This window comes from Saccopteryx leptura, chromosome 3, assembly GCF_036850995.1.
Source record: "Saccopteryx leptura isolate mSacLep1 chromosome 3, mSacLep1_pri_phased_curated, whole genome shotgun sequence".
In the NCBI taxonomy this organism is placed as follows: domain Eukaryota; kingdom Metazoa; phylum Chordata; class Mammalia; order Chiroptera; family Emballonuridae; genus Saccopteryx; species Saccopteryx leptura.
The window spans coordinates 271,220,557-271,246,341 of record NC_089505.1 but is presented as its reverse complement, the minus strand read 5'-3'; the positions used below and the strand labels follow the sequence as shown (position 1 = coordinate 271,246,341).

Here is a 25,785-nt window from a genome sequence, read left to right as displayed (position 1 = left end):
CTCTCCATAAAATCAATAAATAAAATGTTTAAAAAAAAAAAAGACACAGACTCATCTCCGCCCAGTGGAGGGGCAGTACCAGACCCTGAGGAGGGAGCTAAGCAGAGCTTAGGGAGAGGCAGGGTCTGTGGCCACAGAAAGGAGGCAGACGGTGATGCCATGGGCTCAGCTGCCACCATGGGAAAGCCCAGGGCCTGACCGCTTCCCTTCACAGGGCCTGGGACTCTGGGAGTCCCAAGTACAGCCATACCCACAGCCCAGGCTGGCGCAGGCGACCCTGGCCCCACCGTCCATCTCCCCTCCAGAGCCGTCCTCTCTGCGTTGCCAGCTCCTAGCTGATGGCTGGCAGGGGGACTGAGGCTGCCCAGGGCCTGGGTGCAGGAACCGTCTTAGGAGAAGGGAGTTCTTTCTAGGTGGGGGAGGCCTCTGGGGAAAAGGGGAAATCAGTAGGAAGGACAGATTCTTGTGGACTGTGTGAAGCCAGTGCAGAGCCTTCTAACGTGAGCTCCTCTGAGGTGACAAGGTGACAGGGTGTGGGCTCAGTTGCTTGGCCTTCCTTGAGACTGTGGGCAGGGAGGGAGGCAGAAGAACCTGCCCTTCCTGTCAGGTGGGCCTCTCTCCCTCTCTCTCTCTCAACACTATTTTAAAAATGTAACCAGAGGCTTACCTTGTCCCACCCATCTGTTCAGGCAGAAGTTCGCCTAAGCAGCCCTGCCTTAGTGGGTGGGGAGGGGGACATGGGCCCTCCCCTCCGGCAGGCTAACCTAGCAATGGCAGAGAGCAGGGGACCGGGGTCCTTGCTAAGTCTTAAAATTTTTAAATTCTTAATTTTAATATAACTGATTTAAAATGGTCTCATATAAAAACTAAGTTTTGAAATATATAGAATCAGTATTAACTCAGTGTGCAAGATTTAGGTTTTCTTTTTGTCCATTCTGAGACTATTCTGTCTTGTTAATGTTCTTTCTTTGGAGATCCTTTAAAAAAATATGATATTGGTAGGATATTGACAACCATGTTTGTATTCTAGTTTATAAGGCGTTTCTGGGCACTGCACTGCACCTCAGTCTGTCCCTAAGTCCGTAAGGTCGGCATTATTAGTATTCTCATCTTGTAGACGAGGAAGATGTTGACTTAGAGATGTTGAATGGGTCGGTGGTCACTGAAGAAGTGAAAATCATCACCTGGGCTCCAGGCTTCAGACTCCAAGCCCTGCTCAGTGGGCTCCAAATCACCCCCCTATGTAGAAACTGTAGAAACTTCTGGGCCTCAAAGAGAAAAGGGAAACCTTTCAACTGCCTCCTCTTCCGGATTCACCCCAGTTAGAAAACCTTAGCTCACCCAGACCCAGTTCAGTCATATCAAGCCCCTAATGTTTTATAGAACTTTAGACTTTTCCCATCCCATGTCTCACTTAATTTTTCACCTTGTAAGAAAGATAGCTTTCCTTTAATTTGGAAGAAAAATAAATGTAGGAAGAAATGGGAAATGGAACTGTTTGTCCGACACCTTCCCTCCAGCTCTGTCTGCCACACCGCGCCAACATTAATTGTCCCCACGCCCTCCCCAGCGCCTCTCCCAAGGCCTGGTGCTGGATCCCCTAGCACTGGCCTGAGTGACTTCCAGCCACAAGAGCTGGCTGAAGCACGACCTCCCCTATGCACATCTTTCCCTACAGTTCCTCATGAGCAGCCCGGCCAGGCCTGCAGGTAGGGGCCCTCTCGCTGCTCTCTCTTTTGCAGAGATGAATGGAAATGACCTTCTTATCCTGTGCTCATCATGGTCGGGAAAGGTCGGGTCATTGAAAGGCTCAAAGTTAGAAGAAACTTCTGGAGAAAAATTATATATTCACTGGGAAAGAGGAATGGGCAAAGAGGAAAGAAGAAATAGAGAGGAGAAAAAGAAGCAAAGGAACAGGCACAGGAAGCAGGTCGGGGACAAGCTTGGCCAAGGCAAGAATTGCATGGAAGCCTGCAGGGCTGGGGACTTCCTCTAGGCCCACTCCCAGCTGCAGGGATATCCTCATGCCCCCACCTCAATAACCTCCGAGTCGGACTGTGGGGAGAGTCTGATTTGCCCTTGACCCTACTGTACTTCAGAGCCACCCGTCTATACTTCCAGGGCCACATATAGAGACCAGTGTTCCCTTCAATGTCAGTTGGCTATACTAGTTGGCTCCTTGCTGAGAGGGGGCATACTTGGGAAATTTTAGAATCCACAGAAACTTTTCTCTGATGCAAATGGTTATTGTGCAAAATTTCAGTATAAAGAAAGCATGAAAGCTTGATAAAACTTGGGCTGCACAAGAAAAACTATTCTGGTGAAAGACCGGAATAAGGTACCTGGAGACCTGAGCCAAAGGCTGCCCAGATCGAGGACATCTGCTCTCTGTCCCACGGATGCCCCTACAGTTTGCAGAGAAATACTCATCAGTGTACTTCGGTGTCATTACTGCCATGACGGCCACCTAATTATTGGGAACAAACCCATGGTGGGAAAGCTGGGGTGTCATGGCTAAAAGATAAGGGTCACATCTCATTCCTCACTAGTACAGGTGTCACTGCCATCTTCAAAACGCCTTATCGGGCATGAACTCAGGTGTTCTAAGTGCTGTGCAAAGCCAGTAACAGCTGGTAATCTCCCATGGACAACAACAACTAAACTTCCTCGAAGGATCTTCTGAATTGCTTCTGTCTCTGTCCTTTACTTTGAGAGTTAGGAGAAAGAATTTAGTCCCTACCCTCAGTCCAGAATGCTCTTCTGATTCTTCTCTGATGAGCAAGCTTCTGGTCACCCTTCAAGATCCAGACAAAAAGTCACCTTTTCTGGATACCCCTAACCAGGTAGACAGAATTGGTCTCCATTCTGAATCTCCAGAAGAACTGGGTTTTAACTTCTTAGGTGTGGTATTTTACCCATTTATAAGTTTGTCTCCAACAGTAGACTGAGCTGTAGAGGGAAGAGCTGTGTCTTATTTCTCTAAGCTGAGTTTCAACCACATTGATGATGTGGGCATTCAATGAATGCTGAAGAATGGAAGAATGACTGACTGAATGAAAATAATTAAACAAAGATTGGAACATAGTCAAAGGGGATGATGCCTCATGTGCAATGGAATTTAGAAAGTTGCATTTTATTAACACTGCAGTTTTCTTAGTTCAAAGATGCCCTGTCTGCTCCTAACAGGAAAAGTTAGCTTGTAATTGTCTATGGGTCTTTCCATTACTCTTCTGGTTACTGCCTTAATTATTAAACCTTGGCCATATCTCACTCTGTAACGCTCTCATGCACAGTGAACTCTGGGTTCTCTGCTTTGGAGTTACTCACTGAGAGCTTTACTACTGGCGTGCTTTTAGTTCAGAAGGCATCTCTCTACAATAAATTACTGTCTGATAAGGATCCATTTTAATTTAGCCCAAGGTAGAATAATTAGTGGGGCTAATCTGCTATGATATAAAATTAACCGACTAAGACGGGGCGGGCCAAGACCCAAAGGCTTTGAAATGCCTGTACCTTGTCTTCTTCCCACTGGGGTAGATCATTGAGCACATTGGTCAGAGCTAATCTTGCAACGTCAGCATTCATGCATCAGAGAGTACAACCTTTGGTGGGAGGGAGACTGAGAAAAAAATCCTCAAAGTTTAAAATCTTAAGTATGTACAGCCACATTCTCAGCATTGTATCCCTGGTTTTCTTCAAAGGGGAAAGACAGAGATATGCACTCAAGAGAACTGAAAATTTTTAAATGAGGTTTGTGTGGGAACTTGTTGGCTCCATACCTGGGTAGGTACATGCACATATGTATGTGTGCGTATGTGCAAGTGTACTTTAGAAGTATGTTCATGTGTGCTTTAGAAGTTGTCCCGATGCTCTCCCTTCTAAAGCCAACACTATAGAAGGACTCAACTGCAATTTTCCCAGATTGATGCATATAGAAAAGGCCTTTTCGTAGCCACAGAAATCATAAAGAGGCAAACATTTCCCTCATTCTTTGTAAATTGATACATTTCAAAATCAAATTCCTGCCATATCCAGATCCCCAAAATGCCATGTAACCTTTTTTCTTAATTAACTTGGTCCAAAGCCTCAGTTGTCTTGCTATCTCGGAGCACTTCTTGAATCTATAGGGGTTTTGCTGGGGAGACAAGTTGATTTGGGGGGGAAACTATTTCTGAGTCTGTAAGGCTCTTCCCTCCCATTTCACTTTTCACTATTAGTTTAAATCTGAGATTTAAATCTGGTAAATCTGGAGAGCAGAGCAGATATGATCATGATCTTCTGTCAGTACCGAAGCTCCCTGAAGGTCACCGCTCGGCGCTCTGTCATCTGCCACAAAGAGTGGTTTGAGGCTGGCAGGGGAACTGTTCTAAATGAGGCGAGGCGAGGAGACACTGGAGACTAACTCCTGCCAAGTCAGACTGTAGCAGCACATCTGCCGAAACGAGATGCCAGGGTGGTTAGTTTCCCATGTAGGAAATGAAAGCCCTGATGACACAGTTTATGGCCTGACCCTAAGCAGTCCACAGATGGCCTCACGTTTCTACCAGCATAGACTTATGAGACCACCACTGAATTCAATGAAGCAGAGCACTCAAATGTCAGAGCTTAAAGGAACTCGAAAGATCAGTCTCCTCCCTTTAAAGGAAAGGAAACTCAGTTGCTCAAGAAACTCATACCACACTATCAGCTCCTTGACAAATGGAGTATGTTTCATTGAACTTGGTGTCATCAAGGCCTAGCAGAGTGCTTTGCATTAAGTGAACAATCAACAGATGCTGACCAAGTAAATACTGTATATGAATGAGTGAGTGAATGAATGAATAATACATCAGACAAGAGTCTAAGCTTCAGGTAACAGAAATGATCTCTAGCTAATTTGAGAAGAAATGATTCATTAATAAAGGTCCTGGGTATCTCACAAGATCTCTGGGAGGGCTGGAGAGCCAGGCTCAGAGACTCAGCAACCGGGACTGCAGCCCCAAACTGGAGGCAAGAACACCGCCGCGGCTGGGGCAGGTGGCTGAAGTCTGTGTGGCCAGCCCACCAACTCACAACTCTGGACGCTCATGCCACAACTGCTGCCCCCGACATGGCACCGCTTTGCGAGGTGCCTGTTTCCCTCAATCACTAGATTCAATGTCTGGGTAGACATATCTGATTCAAAGAACCTGGGGCCATGTCCATACCCAGGTTTCCAGGGAAGCTGAGAGTATCTGGTGTTTTATACTTTCTGCAGTGAAAGGAAAGCTTTACTTCATAACATGAGTGAGGAACTCCACAAACATAGAAAAACGCTGAGGTCTAGAGGTTAAGGGGCTAAAAAGAAAAAAAAAAAATCTGCCCATTACCATGAATGAACTGAGAAAATGTACAGGATGTCAGTCCATTGTGCGTTTGGCTGACTCGTGCTCTGTATGCTTCCATTCGGCTGGCTTGTGCAAAAATGTCCCTCCCTCTTGCAGTCTCCCTATCACTTCTTTCTGGCAGTCCCTGCAGCATTTGTCTGTCTGTAGCTGCCATTTGCTTCCCAATGCTCCACAGCACTTCCTGCGATGTCCATAAAGCCTTCTTCAAAATTGGGTTAGTACACTTGCCACTGCCTCCTGGGCTCACCTTTTTTATTTTTCTGGGCCATTTCTTGAGTCCCTTCCAATGAGTCACCAGCATTGTTGTGGCTTCTGACATCATCCACATGCACAGACTTGAAGTGGCCCAAAAGGTCCCTGAAATATTTATGTTGTACAAGTAGGATTTGGATGATACAATTAGAAGGTGACATTATTATTTACTCCCATTAAACTTTTAAGTAGACTATTGGTTGGATTATTGCATTCCCACTTTGCATAAAACCTCATTTAGTTCCCAAGAATTTTCTAATCACCCTTAGATAATAAAAATAGACATTCCTTTTCTCATACTTAATAAAAGTCTGAGTCCAATATAATAATGGACACTCTAAGCTTCATCCCAAATTAAAACTCTGTCTTCCTTAATTCAGACTTCCTTCATCCTGTGTGGACAAGAGCGCAGATGTAGCTGTTACTTGTAACTTAGACCCTTGATGAATACATTCATTTATTCATACATTCATTTGGTCAGCATTACTGAGTGACCATTTTATGCCCGGTATCCTGCTAGGCACTGAGAATCCTAAAATAATCCTCACCTAGCAGCTCTGCTCCTATCCCCCTAACAGCCTACCTGAGGAGTAAGAACGGTTTGTTGTTGATGTTGTTTGGGTTTTTTGTTTGTTTGTTTTTTACTAGCATCAGTGTAATTTCTCCCTGGTTTTCTCTGGCCATGGCAGCTGTTTCCCTCTTCGGTGTCTTAGTAGGTCCTCTCCAGCTGCAGCCTTCACGGCCCCAGAAGGACCTCCTTCAGCTAGCCACTTGTGATCTGCCTTTAGCTTCTACCTCCAGTGGCACCCCCACCTTCTTCTGCTGAGATCTGCTTGAAGAAGCTTATATGAACAAGATCCCTTTAGAAATCCTAGATAGGCATTCCTTCTGTGGATACCCCATCTGTTCTGCAAACATTGTTTACTGTGCTAGATCTTGTGATGCTGCCTAGCTCACTCGTCAGGAATGAAGGACATATTCCTCCAAGTGCTGTTGTCAAAGATCTTATCCTTTCCCAAGGGCAGCCTGATGTCTTGGGACCTCAGTTGAAACTGAGTTAGAAAAAGTCCCATTTTAACTCTTGTTACCGGCTGAAGCCACACTACAGGAGTGGAAAAGGCATCTATGACCCCCATTCTGTGTCATTCTTAGCTATCTAGGCTCCAGGCCCAGTGCCACCATTTTTTAGTGACAGCACCTTCATTTCTGCTGTGCCTTTTCTTTCTAAGGTGGGGTTGGTATGTCCTTCCTACTATTCCTTTCCTATGGGAGATATTTTCCCAGCCCAGAGATTTCACCAATCACCTGGCAGGTGGGCCAGTGTAGGTGAGGCTTTTCTGGGTCCCAGCAGTGCACATGGCTGGGACCATAGCTTTTTCTAACTTTTCACTCACTCATTCCACCTTTCCACCCACCACCACCAAATTCTTACAACATCTATTGTTTAGACTAGATAATTTTGCTCTCAATTTTTATATTTTTTAAAAATTAAGAATATATAAATTGTATATATGAATTTAAAAATGGTTTTGGAATCATTACTGTATTAAAAGATGCTTATCAACTTCAGAAGCCTTAGTAATTGAATAAACGTGTATATCATAATCTGGGAAATGCAATGTGCACACAACTGGATTACTTCCTCCTGGACAGAAGGCTCTCTTTTCCAGAAGAGACGCCTTCTAGTCTCCTGAAGCAGCAGAGCACGGTGGCCGTGGACCAATGATTCCTTCTCTATTAGTTGAATGACAGAATGATAAGATCCAAGACCTTCATTGGACAAATATCTCACCCCTAGACTTAGAAATGGAAGACATTAGTCTCTATGTCATTGATAATCCAGATTCGAGGGGTGGGAGGAACTGTGGTTCTTTAGAACTGTACCCTTACCAGTAGAAAAAAAGAAAGCTTGACCCTTTCTCAATAAAAATCACAGAACTCCATGAAAGATAACAAATTCTGGATTTGTGACATCAAAAGTCACAATTTAATGGTAGCTACGGCATCGTATGTCTGTGTGAAATATCCCGCAGCTCTGGTTTGAAGCCAAACATGGGGTGGGGGGGTTTCCTATCCTGGAGTTCAGTGACAGGGAGTGTGAAGATGGATATTGGGAAGTCACAATTTAAGAGTTGGTTTTGTTTGGAGGGAATAACATGCAAGTGTAGGGGTGACTCAGTAAACGCATTTCAATAGAGAAGCCATGGCCTCTGCCAGATTGTCCTTCTCTTCATCTCTGCTCCTTAGCTTATGTGCTCTCTCTAGCCCCAAACCAACTACATGGCCAGACGGGTAATCCTGGAGGTAACATACATGGGAGACCAGGACTAGTGTGGGGAATTGCATGACTCAGAGAGTGAGGGCCCTCTTTTTCACCCCAGGCACCTCTCTTGCTTTAATGCATTGAAAGTTATAAAACACTACAGAAACAGCCCAGCCTTGCAAGATCTATCTCTTCTGCTGTTATATTCCACCCATTCCAGCCTGGACCATAGTGTCTGTGTGGTAATGGGATCACTGAGACCCCTCTTTCTTCCACCTGCCTATTTCACCCCTGTGCCTGCTCTACCAAGTTTGTAAACTAACTTCTATCTCTACCCCGTCCTCCTAAGGATGTGCTCTATAGAGGACAGAAGAAGCTAGAGACCCAGTCTTGTCCTTGTTAACACAACTGGGTGTTTCCCTGCTGTCACAGCCTTTGTTATCAAGCAGTCTAGTCTAGCGCTGAGACAGGTGGAGAGATTTGTAGGGAGATCCTTCTCATTTTCAGCAGCCCGGGAGCTTTGCTTAGTGGTGCCCTCTGCTGCCCTCTGTGGCCAAAATATCAAAGTCTCTAGAGACACTCTTAAGTCCTGGGATCCACCTCACCTCTCCCAACCATCATCTTTTAAAGCATTTCTCTGTTAGTTCCCATGGGCTTTAAAAATTAAAACGGGACACTCTAGCAGCAAGCCTTTGTCTCGTTTAGACTTCCAGCTCCTTCCTGCAAAGTTTGTTGAACCATATCCTGGGAGAAATCTTAAGAGGTCATTGGGCTCCTAGGCTGGGTCCAATACTTCTGGGAATTATACAGTCTTTTTGTCAGTCCCTAGACAGTGTCAAAATCCCGGACTTCAAAGTTACTCACTGGGATTTCCACAAAATCTGTCCAATTGTTTATCTTAGCTTGGGGACTTTTCACTTAGAGGGCAAAATCCCAGTTAGAAAGATGGCAGGCTGGCTATGGGGAAAGAGCTATACAGTATTAATATGGTTAATATATTCTTCAGTGACCTTTTACCATTCTTCTTCTTGTTTTTTTCTAAAAAGCTACTGTCATAAACTCAGACCTGCTGAAATGTTCTCTATGGGTTGGAGGTGTTGCTTTGAGACTTGCAAGCACAGCCCAGGACTCAGTGGTTTCTCCTTGCTCTGGCAAAGAATGGCTTTGGGCACCTGGAAACCATCAAAGAGCCTGTTCCTTCTCTCACTCCAGTCCCAGGTGAGATGAGTAAGCTAATGGCTGATTAAGGAAGAACCCTGTCTTACCAATTTGAATTCCTCATTGAGATAAATATATATGTGTCCACTAAGATTGGCTGGCTGGAGAAACCCAGTCTGAAATCACCCCATTCCTGAAACTCACCAGCCCCAAGAAATAACTTCCTAGAGAAATTTTCAATTTTCGTTTGAACCCCTTGACTGTTAAGCCTGACAGCTGATTTTAAAGGCTGTGTGCAGTGCTCAGTGGCTCTAGGGAAATGAGAAAACATGCTTAAGTCCCCAATCCTTTGCAGGTTTTTCTACCTATCCCTAATTCTGCCTTACAATGCCTTCCAAAGTTTTCTTAAAGTTATCCCTGCTCCTCTGACCATGTGCAAGGGAAAAATGTATTTATTTTGTGTTTTGGTGGTGACACAAAACTATATTTTCAAAACTGAGCTTAGCTAGATTTTTTTCTTGCTATTTATTTTTTTATTATGGCAAAAAAATTCAGAGCATTAAATTTACGATCTTAACCACTTTTAAGTGTACAGTTCAATAGTTAAATATAGTCAGATTGTTGTGCAACAGGTCTCTAGAACTTTTTCATTTTACAAAACTGAAACTCTATACCCACTGAGCACTTATTCCCACCTCTTCCCCTGCACTCTCTCAGGCCCTGATAACCACCTTTCTACTTTGTTTCTATGGATGACCACTTTAGATACTTCATATGAGTGGAATCTTACAGTCTTTGTCCTTTTGTGACTGGTTTATTTCACTTAGCATCAAGTCCTGAAGGTTGATCATGCAGATTATTATTTAGATGTTATATATTCATTTTTATAGAGAAAGAGAGAAAGAAGGAGGTTGGAGCAGAAAGCATCAACTCCCATATGTGCCTTGACCAGGCAAGCCTAGGGTTTCAAACCGGCAACCTCAGTGTTCCAGGTCCACGCTTTATCCACTGCACCACCACAAGTCAGGCCAGATTATTTTAATATAACATGTGGTGATGCTAAAGGGAAAAGGTATGGCAAAGTTTCAGGTCACAGGGAGGAACAATTTCCTGGCCCTTGCTTCCTCTTCTGATCAACTCACACCTGTGAAGCCAGTGGGCCCTCTCAGAGCTTCAAAGTTTAAGTGCTCCTGGTCCCTTCCTCTGCTATCCCTGTTGGATCACAGTAATCTAGGTAGGGAATGGGGTAGGATTCTTGGGAGAGTAGCTGAGTGCAGGGCAAAGACACAGGTGTGTGTTGAGAGCAGCATTTAAAGCGCATCTGAAAAATCCCTGAGCTCTAACCATCTGCCCCTCAGATTTCTAATCTCCACACACCTAACACTTGCAGCCTTCACTTTCCTAGGCCTTCATTCAGACCCTGGAGACTCCTTTTAGGCAAGCCTGAGATCTCATGATTGGAGGACGCGGTGTCAACTCTTATTCCAAGATAACACTGGGAAGCCAGACTCCCTTGTGAATTCTGAACTGCCCAGATGGCCAGGTGTTGGGAGTAGGGTGTGCCAGGCCAGACAGTTCAGAGGCCTTCTCCAGTATGCATCCCCAAAACCGGCATACCTCTCAATACAACTCCGCAAGCAACCAAACTGCCGGTTGAAGAAGAAAAAATAGGTGCAGCGCTACTGCAATTTGATTGCACTGTTTTCCCCAGACCCGACAGGAGCAAATGATCGGTTTCCCTGTCTTTTTCAAAAGGTAAAGTCAGCGCGTCCTGCCGAAACAATGCATCGCCCCAGCCGGCACCGCAGCCGCTGGGGCCCTCAGAATTATTCCCACCGGGTTTAGGGTCTACGCAGCGGGGCAAGGGAAGGCGGAGCCGCTCTGCCAAACGCGGCCGGGCGCGGGACCCTTGCGCTCGCGGTCCCGCCCTAGTCTCAAGGGCACGGCGTGGGTGGGAGGATACCAGCTCAGAGGGGCACTCCCGGAGACCGACTTATTGCTGTCGCTTAGTCCACATAAACTGCGCCTACCTGGCGCGGAGTCCCACCTTGCTACCTGCCAACCAAATAAACAACTCTGGCCACAGCGGAGGGAGAAGGCGGCTAGGCGGGCCGCAGCGGAGCGGAACGGAGCGGCGTGCCAGAGGGCGGACCGCGGTCAGGGCCGAGGCTGCAGCGGCGCCTCCCATTGGCCAGGACGCGTGGGCTGCCCGGGCTCGCGGCGCGGCGCGGGCGGGGCCTCTCGGCGCGCGCCGGCCCCGCCCCCTGCGCTCGCACTCCTCGTGCCCTCCCCCGCGTGGGCCGCCAGAGTTTTTAAAGTGGGCAGGCAGCCCCAGGAACCAGACATTCGGGAGCGACCCGCCGCCCTGCTCCGGCGTCCGCTGCGCTCCCGCCCAGCTCTCCTGAGCCGGCCGTACAATCCTCGGCAGTGTCCTGAGACTGTATGGTCATCTCAGCCGCCGCGCCCGCCCGTCCCCAGATTCTTCTAACTGTTGTCGTTGGAGCCACTTCTTCTTCCTTTTCCTTTTCTCTTCTTTACTTTTGTTTTTGAAGACCCAGGAAAGTGACTCTTTTCTTTGAAGAAATAAGGAACTTCAGTCCCCTTCTCGCTGCCCTCTTTTTGGCTTTTGACAGCCTCCTCCCACTCTTTTCCCCGACCCCGCCTCCGGCTGCAGGTTCCTCCCTGTCACCTTTCTCCACCCTCTTTCCCCGCACCTTGCCAGCCTCCCGCAAACTTCCACCTGATCGTGTAGGGCTCTCGGGCCTGCGAGCGTTTAGGACCTTTAACACCGGCCGGGACCTCAGGGAGTGAGCGAGAGCCAGAGCGTGGACAGCGGCTGCAGCACCCCACCTCTCCACCTCCTAGGCTGGGGAGCAAGCCCAAGTGTTCGGCGTCTCAAAGGGCCACAACTACAATGACAGCTGACAAGGAGAAGAAAAGGTAAAGGGGTGTCCGAGCCGGCTAGGGAGTTCGTCCAAGAGGGTGGCCGAACTTCTCCGGGCCGGCGCTGCCCAGAGTAGCTGGGAGAGGAGTGCGGAGGTCTTTGAGGCCCGAGGATGAGTTTGGAAGGTTCTGGGGGGAGGACGGTGGAGCAGATGCTCCGTCTGGGGATTCGGTGCTGCGGCTTCGCAGTGAAGCGTTGTGTGGCCCTTAGGAACTGGGGGATTTGAGTGTGCAACGAGGCCAGAAGGCTGCGGGAGATAGATAGCCCTGCAGGTCGGAGGTGCTCACGCGGTATCTTCCAAAATCTCCCGCACCAGCGGGTTGCAATGTTTCTGGGTTGATTTAACTCAGGTCAGCTTTCAACTTTAAGGCTCGCTTGCAGGGAAGCATGCATTCTGGATTTTTTGAGTCCTTCCAAATGAGTTGCTGTGCTCACTCTGAGCTCCAAAGTGACAAAGGGGTCGGAGGGGGTGCGCGGCCCCGATACGCGGAGGGGCCAGGACGCAACAACGGGCCCCCACCTCGGGTCTCCAGATCCCACTGACACTTGGAGAAATTCCCTTCCTGATCCTGCACCTTGGCTCCGCGGGACAGAGTGGGTCGTGCAGCGGGCTCCCTCGCAGGGCAGGTGTCTGGGTGTGAGGCGAGGTGTTGGCGACACCCGGCGCTCCTGGCTGGTTCTGGTGTTTCTTTTTCAAGAGGACAGAGAAGGGCAGCCGCGATCTTCCTGCTGCCTGCCCTCCCGAGCCTCTAGGCACTGGATAAGAGGCAACTTCGGCCAACTCTCACTGCCCTCCCGCCCCCTCCCGGCCGTTCCCCGCCCGGCTCTCTCCTGGCGAGCGTGAGAGCGCGCCGCGCGGCCTCACAGACGTGGGTACAGCTTCACTTCCCACAATCGTGCACCGCTCGCCGCCAAACCCTCACTTCTGTCTCCACTGGTGCTGCCCCAGCGCGCTGAAACTCTCAGCCCGGCGCTTGGCCGCGGCTTGGCGGGGCTGGGTTCTGGGGACGGGGATCGGACGCACGGCCGCCTGCACAAGCTGAGTGTCGGGAGAGCAGCTGCTGGGCGACGGTGAGAAGGTGCGGGATGGGGGACCAGCCACGAAGGGAGGAGGTGCCCGGCCCCGAGCTGGGGGCCCAAAGAAATCAGTGCCTCTGTGGCATTGCTCTTGTTCTGACTTCCACTGAGAGATCGGAGCCAGAAACCGTGTATCCTCTGGTCGAAAGCGGCGGTTCCCACTTCGGGGCACCGATAAGGATTTGATAAAAGGGAGCGAAATGCGCCGGTTTTGGCCTGGCGCCCAGACCCTTCGCTCTCTGATCACTGGAGGGAGGGGACTAAACCCAGCTCCCTCTTCCCGACCGCAGCTCTCCCTCCCACGTCACTGTGGCCCCCAGGCCTGAGGCGAGTGAGGGGGCATTGGCCCGGCCACCCGTGGGCCCTGGGACTGCGCTTCTGGTGCCTCGGAGCAGCTCTGGAGTCCTGTGTCTCTGAAGGGCAGCGAAGCAGGGAGGAGAGTTTAAGATTGAAACGCATTTAGTAAAATCAATGTAGTCTGATTTACAATACCAATAATAATGACCGAAAAATCAAAACAAACAAAACTCAAAATAGTCAGCTCCTCAGCACGGGATTGGGCAGAGCATATTGGTGAATGTTGAAATCTCAGAGGTGGGGCCTGACGGTAATCTTGACAGATGTGTGCAGTCTCTGCTTCCCCCGTGCGACACAGCGTTATGTGTGTTAATCGCTGCAAGAAACTTGGGAACAGGGGACAAGTTATTTCGACATATCCGTCCATAGTGCCTCCTTCATTAGAGACAGAGGTAGCCAGAAGGGGAACAGGAAAAAAAGTGGGGTAATCAAACTCTGGATTATTTGTGAGAGCTGCGTGTATAAGAACCACTGCTAGATTGTCTGAGAGTTGCCTAGGAGGCTGCTTCAGGTGCTACATCGCCCAGTGTGGTTGCCCTTTGTGACCTGCCTTGATTTTTGTGCCGCAGACTGGCAGGGCAACAATGATATGACCCTCACTGTCCAGAGCCCCTTGAGGGGTTGTCCAATTCCTGTTGGGCTAATTGTTTAAGAGACATGTTTACTTTTTGTGTATGTCTCTGTTTGCTGGCTGCAGACTCCTTGCAGGACAAAGGTGTAATTAAAATATGTGACCAATACATTGAGAGTTAGCGTAACATGTAAGTAAGTGGCTGTCCTTAACTTTCTTGCAGTTCCACACAAGTGCAGTGTGTTGCCTGCCAAGGGGGCTCTGAGATGATGATTCCGAACCTCAGTTCCTATGAGTTTTGATTCTTCTGGTTCCGTAGAGCCATTTCTTCCCCCAAATTCAAGATGCATGGATACATGCAATGTTTCTTCTAAAGGCCCTTCAAGAACTGGGCAGGATCATTTGTTCCAAAATGTTCATGTGTCAATGGAGATGTTAATGTTTAATAACAAAAAGAGTTTGCTTTCTAAGAGTTGGCTGGCTGGCTGGCCTTGATAGAAGGTATCAAAGTGCACTCATTTGGTGGTAGTGGGCGTTCCCGTTGATATCAGAGATGGTCAGAAACTGAAGGTTGGTAAAGGTGCTGCACGTCCCTTTCTGCACCGAGCTGTCAGTAGTGAACTGGAGGCCTCATTAATCATGGTTCCTGATTCGATGAAGAGCTGGAAAGTGTCTGGGTGATTAACTTCCTGATAAAACAATTTCTAAGACCCTTCCCTGGGAGAGAGAAGAGTCTGGAAGTTTTAAGGTACTGTAGAGATTGAAAAGGGTTCCAACAAATGTAAATGAGATCCTTGGATAGTGTGGATCAAAGCCCATTCCCAAAGCCAGACCCAGCTCAAAACACCTTTTCCAATGAAGGCTCGTATCACTTAGTGTTGGGCCAGTGGTAGAAGGAGGAAGAGACACCTGGATCTGAAGTTTTCAAACCATCCTCTCCTCCCCCTGCCAGCTGGACATAATTGTTGCTCTGCTAAAATAAAACCCATGTCCATCTTTTTCCAGTGCTGAAGGCAGAACTATTGCTGAATAGTCTTTCTCAATTTACATATATTTTCTATAAATATTCCTTCAACATTTGATAACTGTCTCTGTGGCATTGCCGGAATTTAGGGATGAGGAATGGATGTAACACATTATGGATTCAGGTGTTTAACAAGTCATTCAAACAGCTTTCATGGAGTGTGCAAGAATGCCGTGGCTACTGGTTGTTGTTGTTTTTTTCTTCTGTGTCACTGATAGGAGCTTAGAATTATTTAATAAGGGATTGTGGAAGTCATCCCATCAAATGTTTCCTTTTTGGATACAGAAACTGAGGTCAAGAGAAGTTAAGTCACCTTCAGTCACAAAGGAAAGTTAGTGCTGGTAAGAATCAGAACCCTGGTTCATTACTTTAAATTAAGTCTGTATTTTTCTATTGTTAATAAAGTAGTGCCCCCGTAGGTCCTGAAGTGCTTCTAGATAGTGAAAACAAGTGCCAAAGGATTACCATGTCCCCCCACCCAACCTCCTCTCCACGCCAAAACTCAGTCTTATTAAAAAGAGACTTGCTTTCCTAGATTATAAAAGACTCCAGGCTATACCAGGAGTGATTTTGTTTCCTTTTTTTTTGCAAAAGAGGAAATAGAGTTGTGCTGGTCCCAGCATCTATAAACTTTGGGAATTTGCAAATTCATTGCTTTGGTGCACCCCCTTTATCTCACTTCTATGTGGACCTCATTAAGCAAAACCAGTGCAAGGGCTGTTCCCCAGTAGAGCAAACTGCTTTGGGAAGTAGAGGACTCCCTGTCAAAGGAGACATTTAAGCAGCTACTGGACTGTTTCCTATACTGAGTTAGGTGGTATTTTCACTAGTAATGAAAACTATGAGGCCCTAAAACTGTTTAATTCACTTTGAATATAAACCCCCCTCCTCTACTCCTTCTCTCCCTGTCTCTCTCCCTCTCTCTCCCTCTCTCTCTTTCTCCCTCCCCCTCCCTCTCTCTCTCTATTCTCTCTCTCCCTCTCTCTTTGCTCTCCCCCCCTCTGTATGTATAGGGTGATTCTCAACTTTCTAGGAATCTATTGTAAAATGTTTACAAATAGAAGGAGCCAATTAGATAGTCTTAGAGCCCCAGGATTTTAGCCCAATACATTTGAAAATATTGTATTTGCTGTCACTAATCTCAAGATCTAGGCTTTTCTAATTCTCAGGAAATCTGTCCAGTAGTATTCACTTTTTGTATTTTCCCCAGTTTTGTTCCATACCAATTCTTCATTTTATCCTATTGAATCTTCCCCCTTGCTTTTTGTACTGCCCATCGCTGATAGTTCGTAATAGGGAGGGTATTTTCCAATAATGTCAAGTTAGCAGAGTTTGCTCACTGGGCCTCCAGTACCCAACTCTCCCCAGTACTATGCTGTCTATTCTCATGATGAAACCGGCTCTGCTCTTCCTTCACACCATGATGTAAATCCATAAGACAACAAATCTGTATTGAACATCTATTCCTACTATGAATAAAATACTGAGGAGGAGTCTAAAAAATAGGGGATGTGGTCCTTGTCTTCAGATTGTTTTGTTTGGTGGGGGTTGGGAGGGTAGACATACAAGGAAGTTTAAATACATAGGTAGCTGGCAGCTACAAGTGACTTTTCTGTTAGGATCAAATCTTTTGAAGCTAAATATAAGAAGCTCTCAGTAGCATTTCAGGCAGTAGTAACCAACACACGATTATTTAAAAGATATTGTGTATGTTTGGGGGTGGGAGAGTTGGTTCATAGTCCTTTCTGGAATTATGCAGGTTGGGTGCTGACCACCAGCATAAAGACCAGCTCTGAGGGAAGTCAGATTTAGGTAGTCAGTGTCAAGGATTAGGAGGATAGAGAAAAAATGGATTTCAAGAGTATTCCCTATTGTATACTTTGACACCATCATCAGAAAGGCCCCAAACAATGAATGCTGTTCTCTACACACTTACTTTGGGCACAGAGCAAGGCACCTACTAGGGGGATAGGGCTTGAAGTTTTGATCAACTGAGGATAATGGTAGAGGCTGCATGACTCCAGGAAGGCCAAGGTGGGGGGAGCTTCTTAAGTTGGACTTTGTGAATGGGCTTCAGAGGATGGTGAGGGGCCCTTTGAAATTCTATACAAGGTATTATGTATTATATATAAGCATTTTTTTTTCCTGAGGGAAGTCTGTTTGGCTCTCAATAACCTTTCAAAGGCTCTATGATTTGGAAAAGATAAGCCCTGGCTCTTAGATGTCTGACTCGTTGACTGCCTTACATTTCAGTGTCTTTCTGTTTGGGTCCCAAACTGTTCCGAAGTTTCACTGCCATTGTCCCTCACTGTCTTGGAGATGGGGATGGGAATTGGTGCATAAATCCAGTAAAGATTCTGTGGTGCAACTTAACCTTACCTGTACCCCCATGTCTGCCCCGTCATAGAAGGAAGGGGAGCAGAGGGCCCTGCACAGTTATTTGGAGGTCATTTTATGCACTAGGAATACATTTGTATGTCCTAGTAGAAATTATATATGCAATAGGACAAAACAAAACAAAACTGAAAAATTTAGTCTTATTTGTGTAGGTAGTGTCCTTAGAACTTTACATGGATTAACTATTTTCATCCTAATAACCTTGTGAGATAAGCTCTGTTATTATCCCCATTTCACTGATGGAAAATCTGAAGTATAGAAAGGTAAATTGCCAAAGGTCAAATAGGTAGTACGGGCTGAGTTAGGATTTGAACAGGGCAAAATCTCTCAAGTCTATACTCTTAACAAGTGATGCATATGCCTTACCTTCCCTAAGATAGCTATAAAGTATTTATTACCATTCCTGACTGGTGGTAAGTAGTCTATAAATGATAAGTGCTTTTGTTGTTGGATTTGTAATTACTATAATTACTTTTTCCTTTTGTGACTCATCACTTGTATTGAACCTCACACTCAGACAGAAATTGAAGATCCGAAGGGTGGACTTGGCAGTCCTGGAAATTCTTATTTTTCATGGGTTTTCCTCAATTCTGGAAGGAGGCAGTTCTTTCTTGCCTTTAAGAAGTTCAAAGCCTTCCACCTTCCTCCCTTAACTGGTGGCAAGACTTCAATAATTACTTTAGCCTTCGGATGCATTGTGCAGAAGAACCTGTTAGAAGTGTTCCTCCGTGGCTTCTGAAGAACCATCTCCAAATCAAGATGCACAAGACTTCCTCTGACTCTTTTGATCTTTTGAAATTGCAAGCACAGGAAGGAAAGATGGATGGGGGAATAAAGAATAGCTATGATCGTTGCAAGAATAATGTTGCGTTTTTATAGAGCCCTTTCTCTCCTGAGCCCCAAGCTTTCGCAGCCATCTCACCATTGGCCTCTGCACTGTTAACTGAGATGTCGTCTTGAGTTTTCGCAGAGCCGCAAAGCGATTGCACCAACACATATGACACAGAGAGAAGCCAGCCATGTTGGCAGCTGCACATCATCGTGTGTGTGTGGGGGGGGGCAGTCGTGCATGGGTGCATGACATTCACAGCTCTGTGATTTTCAAGTCAAGGTTGGGTGTAATTTGGTGCCAGTTGTCTGATCCTGCTCTTGGAAGCCACAGAACTAATCTGCAAGCATGAGTGGCAGGGCCCGTGAAGATTTCTGGAGCTGAGGACACAGGTGTGGAATGGACCAGAATGTTATCTACTGCTAAGTGGCTTTTTTTTTTCTAGTTCCTCAAGAAATACTGGTTTGCTTGACTGCCTTAGGCTGTTTCTAGGGGCCACTTGTACCTCAGCAAAATTCTTATTATATGGCATGACCACCAGAAGCATCATGTGTTCCCAGGGCGCCCATCCCCTCTCCTCTCCTTCAGTGTCAAAATTCTTCAGTTTTAGAGTTACAAGCAACTTCTGTGCAAGGTAATGACTCTGGGAAACAGTTCCTTTCCTCACATGGAAAGATATTTTAGAAAGGATGGTTTGTCAGTAAGGAAAACGACCTGATTAAAAAACATGTTTCTTTGCTGTTCATCCACCTGGCATTTTCCCAGTTCCAAAAGCCGTGACAGTGGATTATTGTAACTCTCTTCTTTTAGATTCCTTCAACGAGTTCCCTCCAGTGTATACCCTCTCCAAGGTACCCTCCAGTAAAAAACATCAAACCTGACAGGTTAGTGCCAGGAGCCCTGACTGATGAGGGATTTTATTGGGTCAGGCTGTGTGATAAGACACGAGTGGGAAAATGACTCCATTGTGCTGCTCAGTTCTGATTGGGATGCTGGAGGTTAACCCCCACTGCCGTGTCGGCTGCTCGCAAGTGCTGGGGGTACAGCCAATAGGATAGTGCTTTTAGAAATGAGCCAACTCCCCTGGCCGGTTGGCTCAGCGGTAGAGCGTTGGCCTAGCGTGCGGAGGACCCGGGTTCAATTCCCGGCCAGGGCACACAGGAGAAGCGCCCATTTGCTTCTCCACCCTTCCGCCGCGCCTTCCTCTCTGTCTCTCTCTTCCCCTCCCGCAGCCGGGGCTCCATTGGAGCAAAGATGGCCCGGGCGCTGGGGATGGCTCTGTGGCCTCTGCCCCAGGCGCTAGAGTGGCTCTGGTCACGACATGGCGGCGCCCAGGATGGGCAGAGCATCACCCCCTGGTGGGCAGAGCTCGCCCCTGGTGGGCGTGCCAGGTGGATCCCGGTCGGGCGCATGCGGGAGTCTGTCTGACTGTCTCTCCCTGTTTCCAGCTTCAGAAAAATACAAAAAAAAGAAAAAAAAAAGAAAAAAGAAATAAGCCAACTCTATGATAGCTTTAGTTGACTCTTTGGGTCTCATTTTCAGCCTGAAGTGCCCCTGCTCATAACTTGATGACAGTGGGGTGTCAGTGGTTTGCTATGAATAAGAGGACATAAGGCTCAATCTGAGATAGTTCAGAAGCATTTAATAAAAATTTAAAAATACATCAGTGACAGCGTGTGGTTATTTTTTGGTAGTAATCATTTAAATCACCGACTAGCCAGATGGTACTCTCTCTGGGTCTCTTGATGTTATATTTATATTAACAAATACACATATTTTACTCTTGATGAAAGAATTTTTATACTATTACCACTTTGTATAAGGTTTGTCTGACTGCCTCTGGGGAGGGGGTAAGGGACAGAGGGAAGGAAGGGCAGCATGTCATCCTAATATTTGGGGAATGAGCTGCTGAAGGAAGCACACCATGCCATCTGCAGGGAAATGTAGATGTCCCTGGTGTCCCCGGTGAAGCTAGGCCCCTACGTCTCACCTTGGGCTCCTGTGACAAAGTGATGAAGAGGCTGGAGCACAAAGGGGATGACTCAAACTTTAATACTAACTATTCTCATTACTAATGAGTAATTACAGCAAATATTTACAGGCCTCCTTCCTACCTTTACGACTTCCTGTTGCTGAAGCACTTTGGAGTATTGGGAAAGACTGTCCTGGAAAAAGACGTCATACACAGTTGCAGAGAGTGGCTCTAAGCACACACACCAAATCAGCTGCTCGGCTCTGTTTATGAGATCTGTGTGCAAACAACAAAAACTTATGCTTGGGGAACTGTTTGAGAATTCTTTCTTTGAACTTCAAGACAATCTTAAAAAATCAATTCTAGATTATCAAATATATGGGGAAATGGGACATATGACATTTTATGGTATTTTTAGAACTTATTCTAGAAACAACAGGACTGTACAAGTTAGTAAAATTTTGAGTTAAAGCACAGGTCATTTGATGAACATTCTTCTATGAATATATGACCTCTGTGGTATTTTTCTGAATGAAAACCATCTTGCTTAATGGTATAAAAATGAATGTATACAATATGCTATGTGGCAAACTTGGGGAATTAAGAAGGATATCATTTACTCTACAAAGATTCTAGAACAAATCTTACTAGTGCTCATTTCCTTTTACTTGGTTTGCAAAGCACTCTGTTGAAATTGCTTTCTCCAGGGAGTGTCTGTAAAGCACTGTACCCTTGTATTCCTCTCCCATGTTTCCAAGAGTTCTCAGATGCTATTTTAGAATGGCAGCCTTCACTACAGCACTGGCTGAGGTTGATGGAGCTAATTTTGGTGCCCAGGTTAAAGGGAGAAAGAAGCCATCTGCAGTGCCAAAAGGACTTTCTGGTGCCTGGGTTTGGAGTAGTGTGGTGTTACCGGACACACCGCATTTCACCTTTAGAACCTTTATTTGTGTGCTTGCACAACAGGTGTTTACCCAGATATTAAGATAAGAAAAGTATGAAGGTCACATTTCACTGGTGACAAGAGAGCTTCTATAAATGTAACCATATCACCATGTAGCAGGAGTCTGTCTTTTATTCTATACCAGGGGCTTAGGGGAATTAATGGTGGGAGGGGCTTGGGAGCTAGCCAAGATCCTTCCCAGTTTTTTGGCTTTCTTGCCTTCACTCTAGACGTCCTGGCGCACCTGGGGTGCCCCTCCCATTTGCTGAGGCCGTTTGGGTTGGTCAAGAGTGAGGGGGACATCTTAGTGCACTCTGTGGCTACCCCGGTCTCAAGCCTCTGGCATTCCATGGACATTAGTGTCCTGTGCATTTCTCTGCTGTCTGACCAACTGGAGGCATTCTGGCTGCTAACAGCTTTCTTAGCCTCTCAGAAGAGGTTTGCAAGGTGGTGAGACTGTCCTAATAGTTTTAGGCGTATTTTAGGCAGAGTGTGGTCGTGTCCTCAGAGCACAAAGAGTCCTCAGGGTGGGAAAGGGGTGTCTTTTGTGGATTTGAGTGTTTTTTAAAGATCATCAAGGATTAGGTAGACACACTCAGAGCCTGAAGGAAGACATGAGTTCTTGGGCTAGTTTTCTTCCCAAGGGCAGTATACAGGGCAGTGGGAATTCATGTCACTGACAATAAAGGACCTCACCCCATCACTCTCACCCCATTCACCATCACTCAACATGCCTCCTGAGCTCCAGGTATGCAAACCTCCTCCCTCTGCCCCAAAGGGTTGTTTACCTTATGTCACAGACTCATTCCTACCTCTCTTCTTTCACTCAAGTCCCTCCATGTTGGATGCTCCTTTTCTAGATTTCTACTCAAATATCTCCCACTTCCCAGTGTGAGCTCAAGTCCCCCAGTTCCTACAAACCCTTCTGTAGTAATTCCCACGCTGACACCTCCCCCTCCAATTGTTTCTAAGTCTTCGTTATGTTTGCCAAAGAGGCTGCCTGATTATATTTCCTTGTCATCTAATGACATTCCAACAAACTTGTCTTTCCAACAAGATTGCCTATTGCTCAAGGGCAAGGATGTCTAATTTTCTGATGTGCCTCTGTGATATTTTGCATATTTTGAGTCACTAAAAGTCATAATTTTACAAAATCATAGCATTGCTTTATTGTTGTCCCTTGAGTCTTTGGAAAGCCTTCCTCTTGCTCTGTTGCTTTCATTCATGTAGATTTGAAATTACTCATTTTGCTTTAAAAAGAATGAAAAAGGGAAAGAAAAACATCGGGGGATCACAGACAGGTCTTGTTGGTAAATGATTTTATATCAGAGGCAATAGCAGGCCAGTGCTTCACTTCAATAGTGGCCAGCTGAACAAAACCCTCCCACTTGATCTCAAAGATGAAAAAGCCAGGCAGGAGAATGTGTGCACGGGAGTCCTAGCTCCCAGCTCAGAAATCATCTTCCCTGCGGAGCCCTTCCTGACTAGCAGTACATAGGTTACCCCTGTATTCACATGCTCTTTAGCCTGTATTTTATTACTTGTATGGCGATGCTTTTACAACTTTTGTGGAGTGTGTATGTGTGTGTGTGTATGTGTGTGTAACTGTCCCTGCCCACCACTTAGGTGGTAAGCTCTCCAAGAGCAGGGACATCGTCATCTTTTTCTTTTTCTTCTTTCTTCCCACAGCACCCAGAACAGAGGCCTGCATTTAGGTGCCCAGTAATAATTGTGTGTAGACTCAGGAGTTCTAGATCAGAAACTGTGGGAGCTTAGCGCAGAGGATTAGAGGCACAGGCAGAAACCTTTTTTCAGATCAACTGACCCACCCTCCTTGGTCACCCACCGGGCATGTAGTGAGTTTGTGGGAATGACAGTATCATCACTGTGTGTAAACATTTGTAAGTTACTTACCCACTTCAGGTGCCATGCCTTGCAATAAAGTTACAAAGAGGCCTCAGTTGGACCCCCTGCCTTCAGGACCCTTATTAGTCTAGTTGGAACACCAAAAAGTTTCTAAAATTATTTTCTTGCAACATCGCCAGATGGTTTTGTTAACGGATGTCTAGGCACATCTTTTAAGATGTTGCTATCTTGTTAGGCAGTCAAAAGTATCTCAGATAAAACATGAAGCAAACAGTAGAGGATTGGCAGTAATTAAGTGAGAGTGAATAAGGGTGAATAGATCTTGCGTGCTGTGAAGAGATCAGCATAGATTAGAGGGAGGTTAATGGAGGAGGGTAAAGATTTAGGTCCTTGAATATGAAGTGGAATTCCATAGGCAGATGGGTTTGGGGCATTCCAGTTGGGGCGAACAGCCCGAGTCAGGTGAGCAGGCGAGGGCTGCTGAGCAGCTTCTCCCAGGACTGAATCTGGAACTCTGTTAATGGAGCTCCAGATGGGGCCCGGGCCTGAGCTGGTGTTGGGAAGTTTAGGGGCAGTCCTCCCTGAGTCATGTTATGATGGTGTCTTTGGGATGCCTTGGGGCCATGGGAGCAGTGCATGCCTCTCTTAGGAACTAGTGGAAGCTGAGGGAGCTGCTCAGGGCACCTCCATTATCTTTTAACGAGGAGCTTGGCTGTACAGTGAGCGCCAAGGGGTGGCTGGAGAAGGCTATGGCTGTTCTTTGTAAGAACGACCTCAGAGGCTGAAAATGTCCCACTCTTTCCCCTAGGAAATCACTCACCTGAAAACGGGCCCGAATCACTCTGGCATGTACATGTGTGTGTTTTCAAACTTGACCACCATTCAGTGGAATGAATGTCCTGCAGTGTGCAGAGGGAGAGCTGGAAGGAGACAGCTTCCATGTTCTAACATTGCATCCTAAAGGCTCTGGGAAGGAGTGCACTGACCCTCATCTTCTGCTCTCATTTTGATGGTAAAATCTTTGTCCCCTTGAGAATTTGCTAAGGGCTTTCATTCTACCCCATCTTGCCCTTGATCCAGATTCTAGGATCTGATCATTACAAAAATATAGGAACAGTCCCTTCAACACTCCCCTATTTGAAGGTAGGGGGCCCTATCCAAGTCCAACTACCTCTTTTGTCGTCTGTACCAATAACTTTGTCTCATTCCCTGTGTGGAGCACTGCAGCTGAGCTGTTCTTGGCCTTCTCCTTCCCTGTGAGGTGCCACACCATCCCCTAAAGCCCGAGCCCTAATGCTGTTGGCCAGATACTGCCAGAAGAGAAAGAAAAAGAAGCCACCTTTCTGGAGTCACCTGGGTAGGGCAGCTGGGGCTTTTTCCCTCCCCCAGTAGGTCTAACCTTTCCCCTGGAGGTATTTAGAAGCTCTTAAGGTCATGGCTGGACACTGGCAAGCAGGGCCTTGGCCAGAGATCCTGAATCCCTGGAGAAGATCCCACACCAGCAGAGGCCAAGCGAGTCACTTGAGTGTACCCTGGCCAGTGGTACTTCGAGGGAGGCTGCATCTCCTCAGTGCTCTTGGCTTAGAATTTAATCTCATCATGACAACTACCTGTCTCATCTCGTTCCTTTTCTATCCCCTCTGTAATCAGTAAATGGCTGTAGAACTGGTAAGCTGCTGCCCAGCCCAGGCAGGATTGCTTTATTCAGTGGTATGGTCAGTAATCGTTTAAGTACCTACTCTGTGCAGGCTACCAAACATTGGACCTGAAGCCAGGGAGGGGCCTCTGGAGCCAGGTGGAAGCCCTCCTCTGGTACTTCAAAGGGCAGAGAGCTGCAGAGCCAATGCAGCCTAGCCTAGACATTGGGCTGTCTGGGGCCTTGGACATGCCCCAGGAAGTTGCTTTAGGGTTGTCCTAAGAAACCCATAGGCTAGAAACTGGTGTTCACTTGAATCGATCCAAAGCTAGACATTGGAGTCTATCCTCTACCTTCCCGTAGCTGCAGACAGGCCACGCGAAGGCAAAGGAAGGTGTCCTAACCAAGCTTCTGTGTGACTGTATATACCATTAGGGTATGAAACCTGTATATTTACTCTTGGGTTGTTTTTTTGTTTGTTTGTTTGTTTTTTCATTTCACTTCCTTTTCAAAGTAAAAATTCCTTTTGAAACTTTTAACTATGTATCTGCTGGACTCCTAGCCAACTGTTTTCCCTACCTGGATCAGTGAGGTGATGGGACCCGGCACGCCCGGGGATGGTATGGTCATCGCAGCCACTGGCTGGCTTCAAGCCTTAGGAGTCTGAGATGCCTGTGAACGTTGATTCCTTCTTTTCTGAGCCATTCATTTGAGCACATTAGAAACCATTTTCCATATTCAGATCAACATAAGTCTTACAATCGTGGGCCAGCCATAGCTTCTTCTATGGATCCAAATATTACGAGGGTAATGATGACAGCTTAATTCTCCTTGAGTTAGCTCTTCCGGGCCAAGGCAGAGTACATGTTTATTTTGGAAACAGGTAAACTTTCACCCACTTGAATTCCTCCAAAATTAGTTTCAGAGGCTGACCACAAGAGTGCCATATTTCTAAGCATCTCTTTTTCCAAACAGATTATAAATGCTCCCAGGGCCACCTTCTTTTGGGTCCTTGGCAAAGCCTGCCTGCATATGAGGTTCAGGTGAGCTCTCAAAAGGCTCTAGGAATCTGAAAGACTGTTCTAGATCCTTTTCTGACTTGTGTGACCTAGAACAGGTCATTTAATCTC

At 46.6% G+C, this 25,785-nt stretch overlaps 1 protein-coding gene across 1 annotated transcript in view; it reads left to right on the top strand.

The window, feature by feature from the left end:
* The first annotated feature begins 11,364 nt into the window (after positions 1-11,364).
* The window catches only part of EPAS1 (endothelial PAS domain protein 1), an 85,779-nt gene continuing 71,358 nt past the window's right edge, over positions 11,365-25,785 (top strand). The window contains exon 1 of the mRNA XM_066378348.1: positions 11,365-11,979. Coding sequence (XP_066234445.1) covers positions 11,954-11,979 — 26 coding nt within the window. The 5' untranslated portion in view covers positions 11,365-11,953. The remainder of the gene's footprint in view (positions 11,980-25,785) is intronic.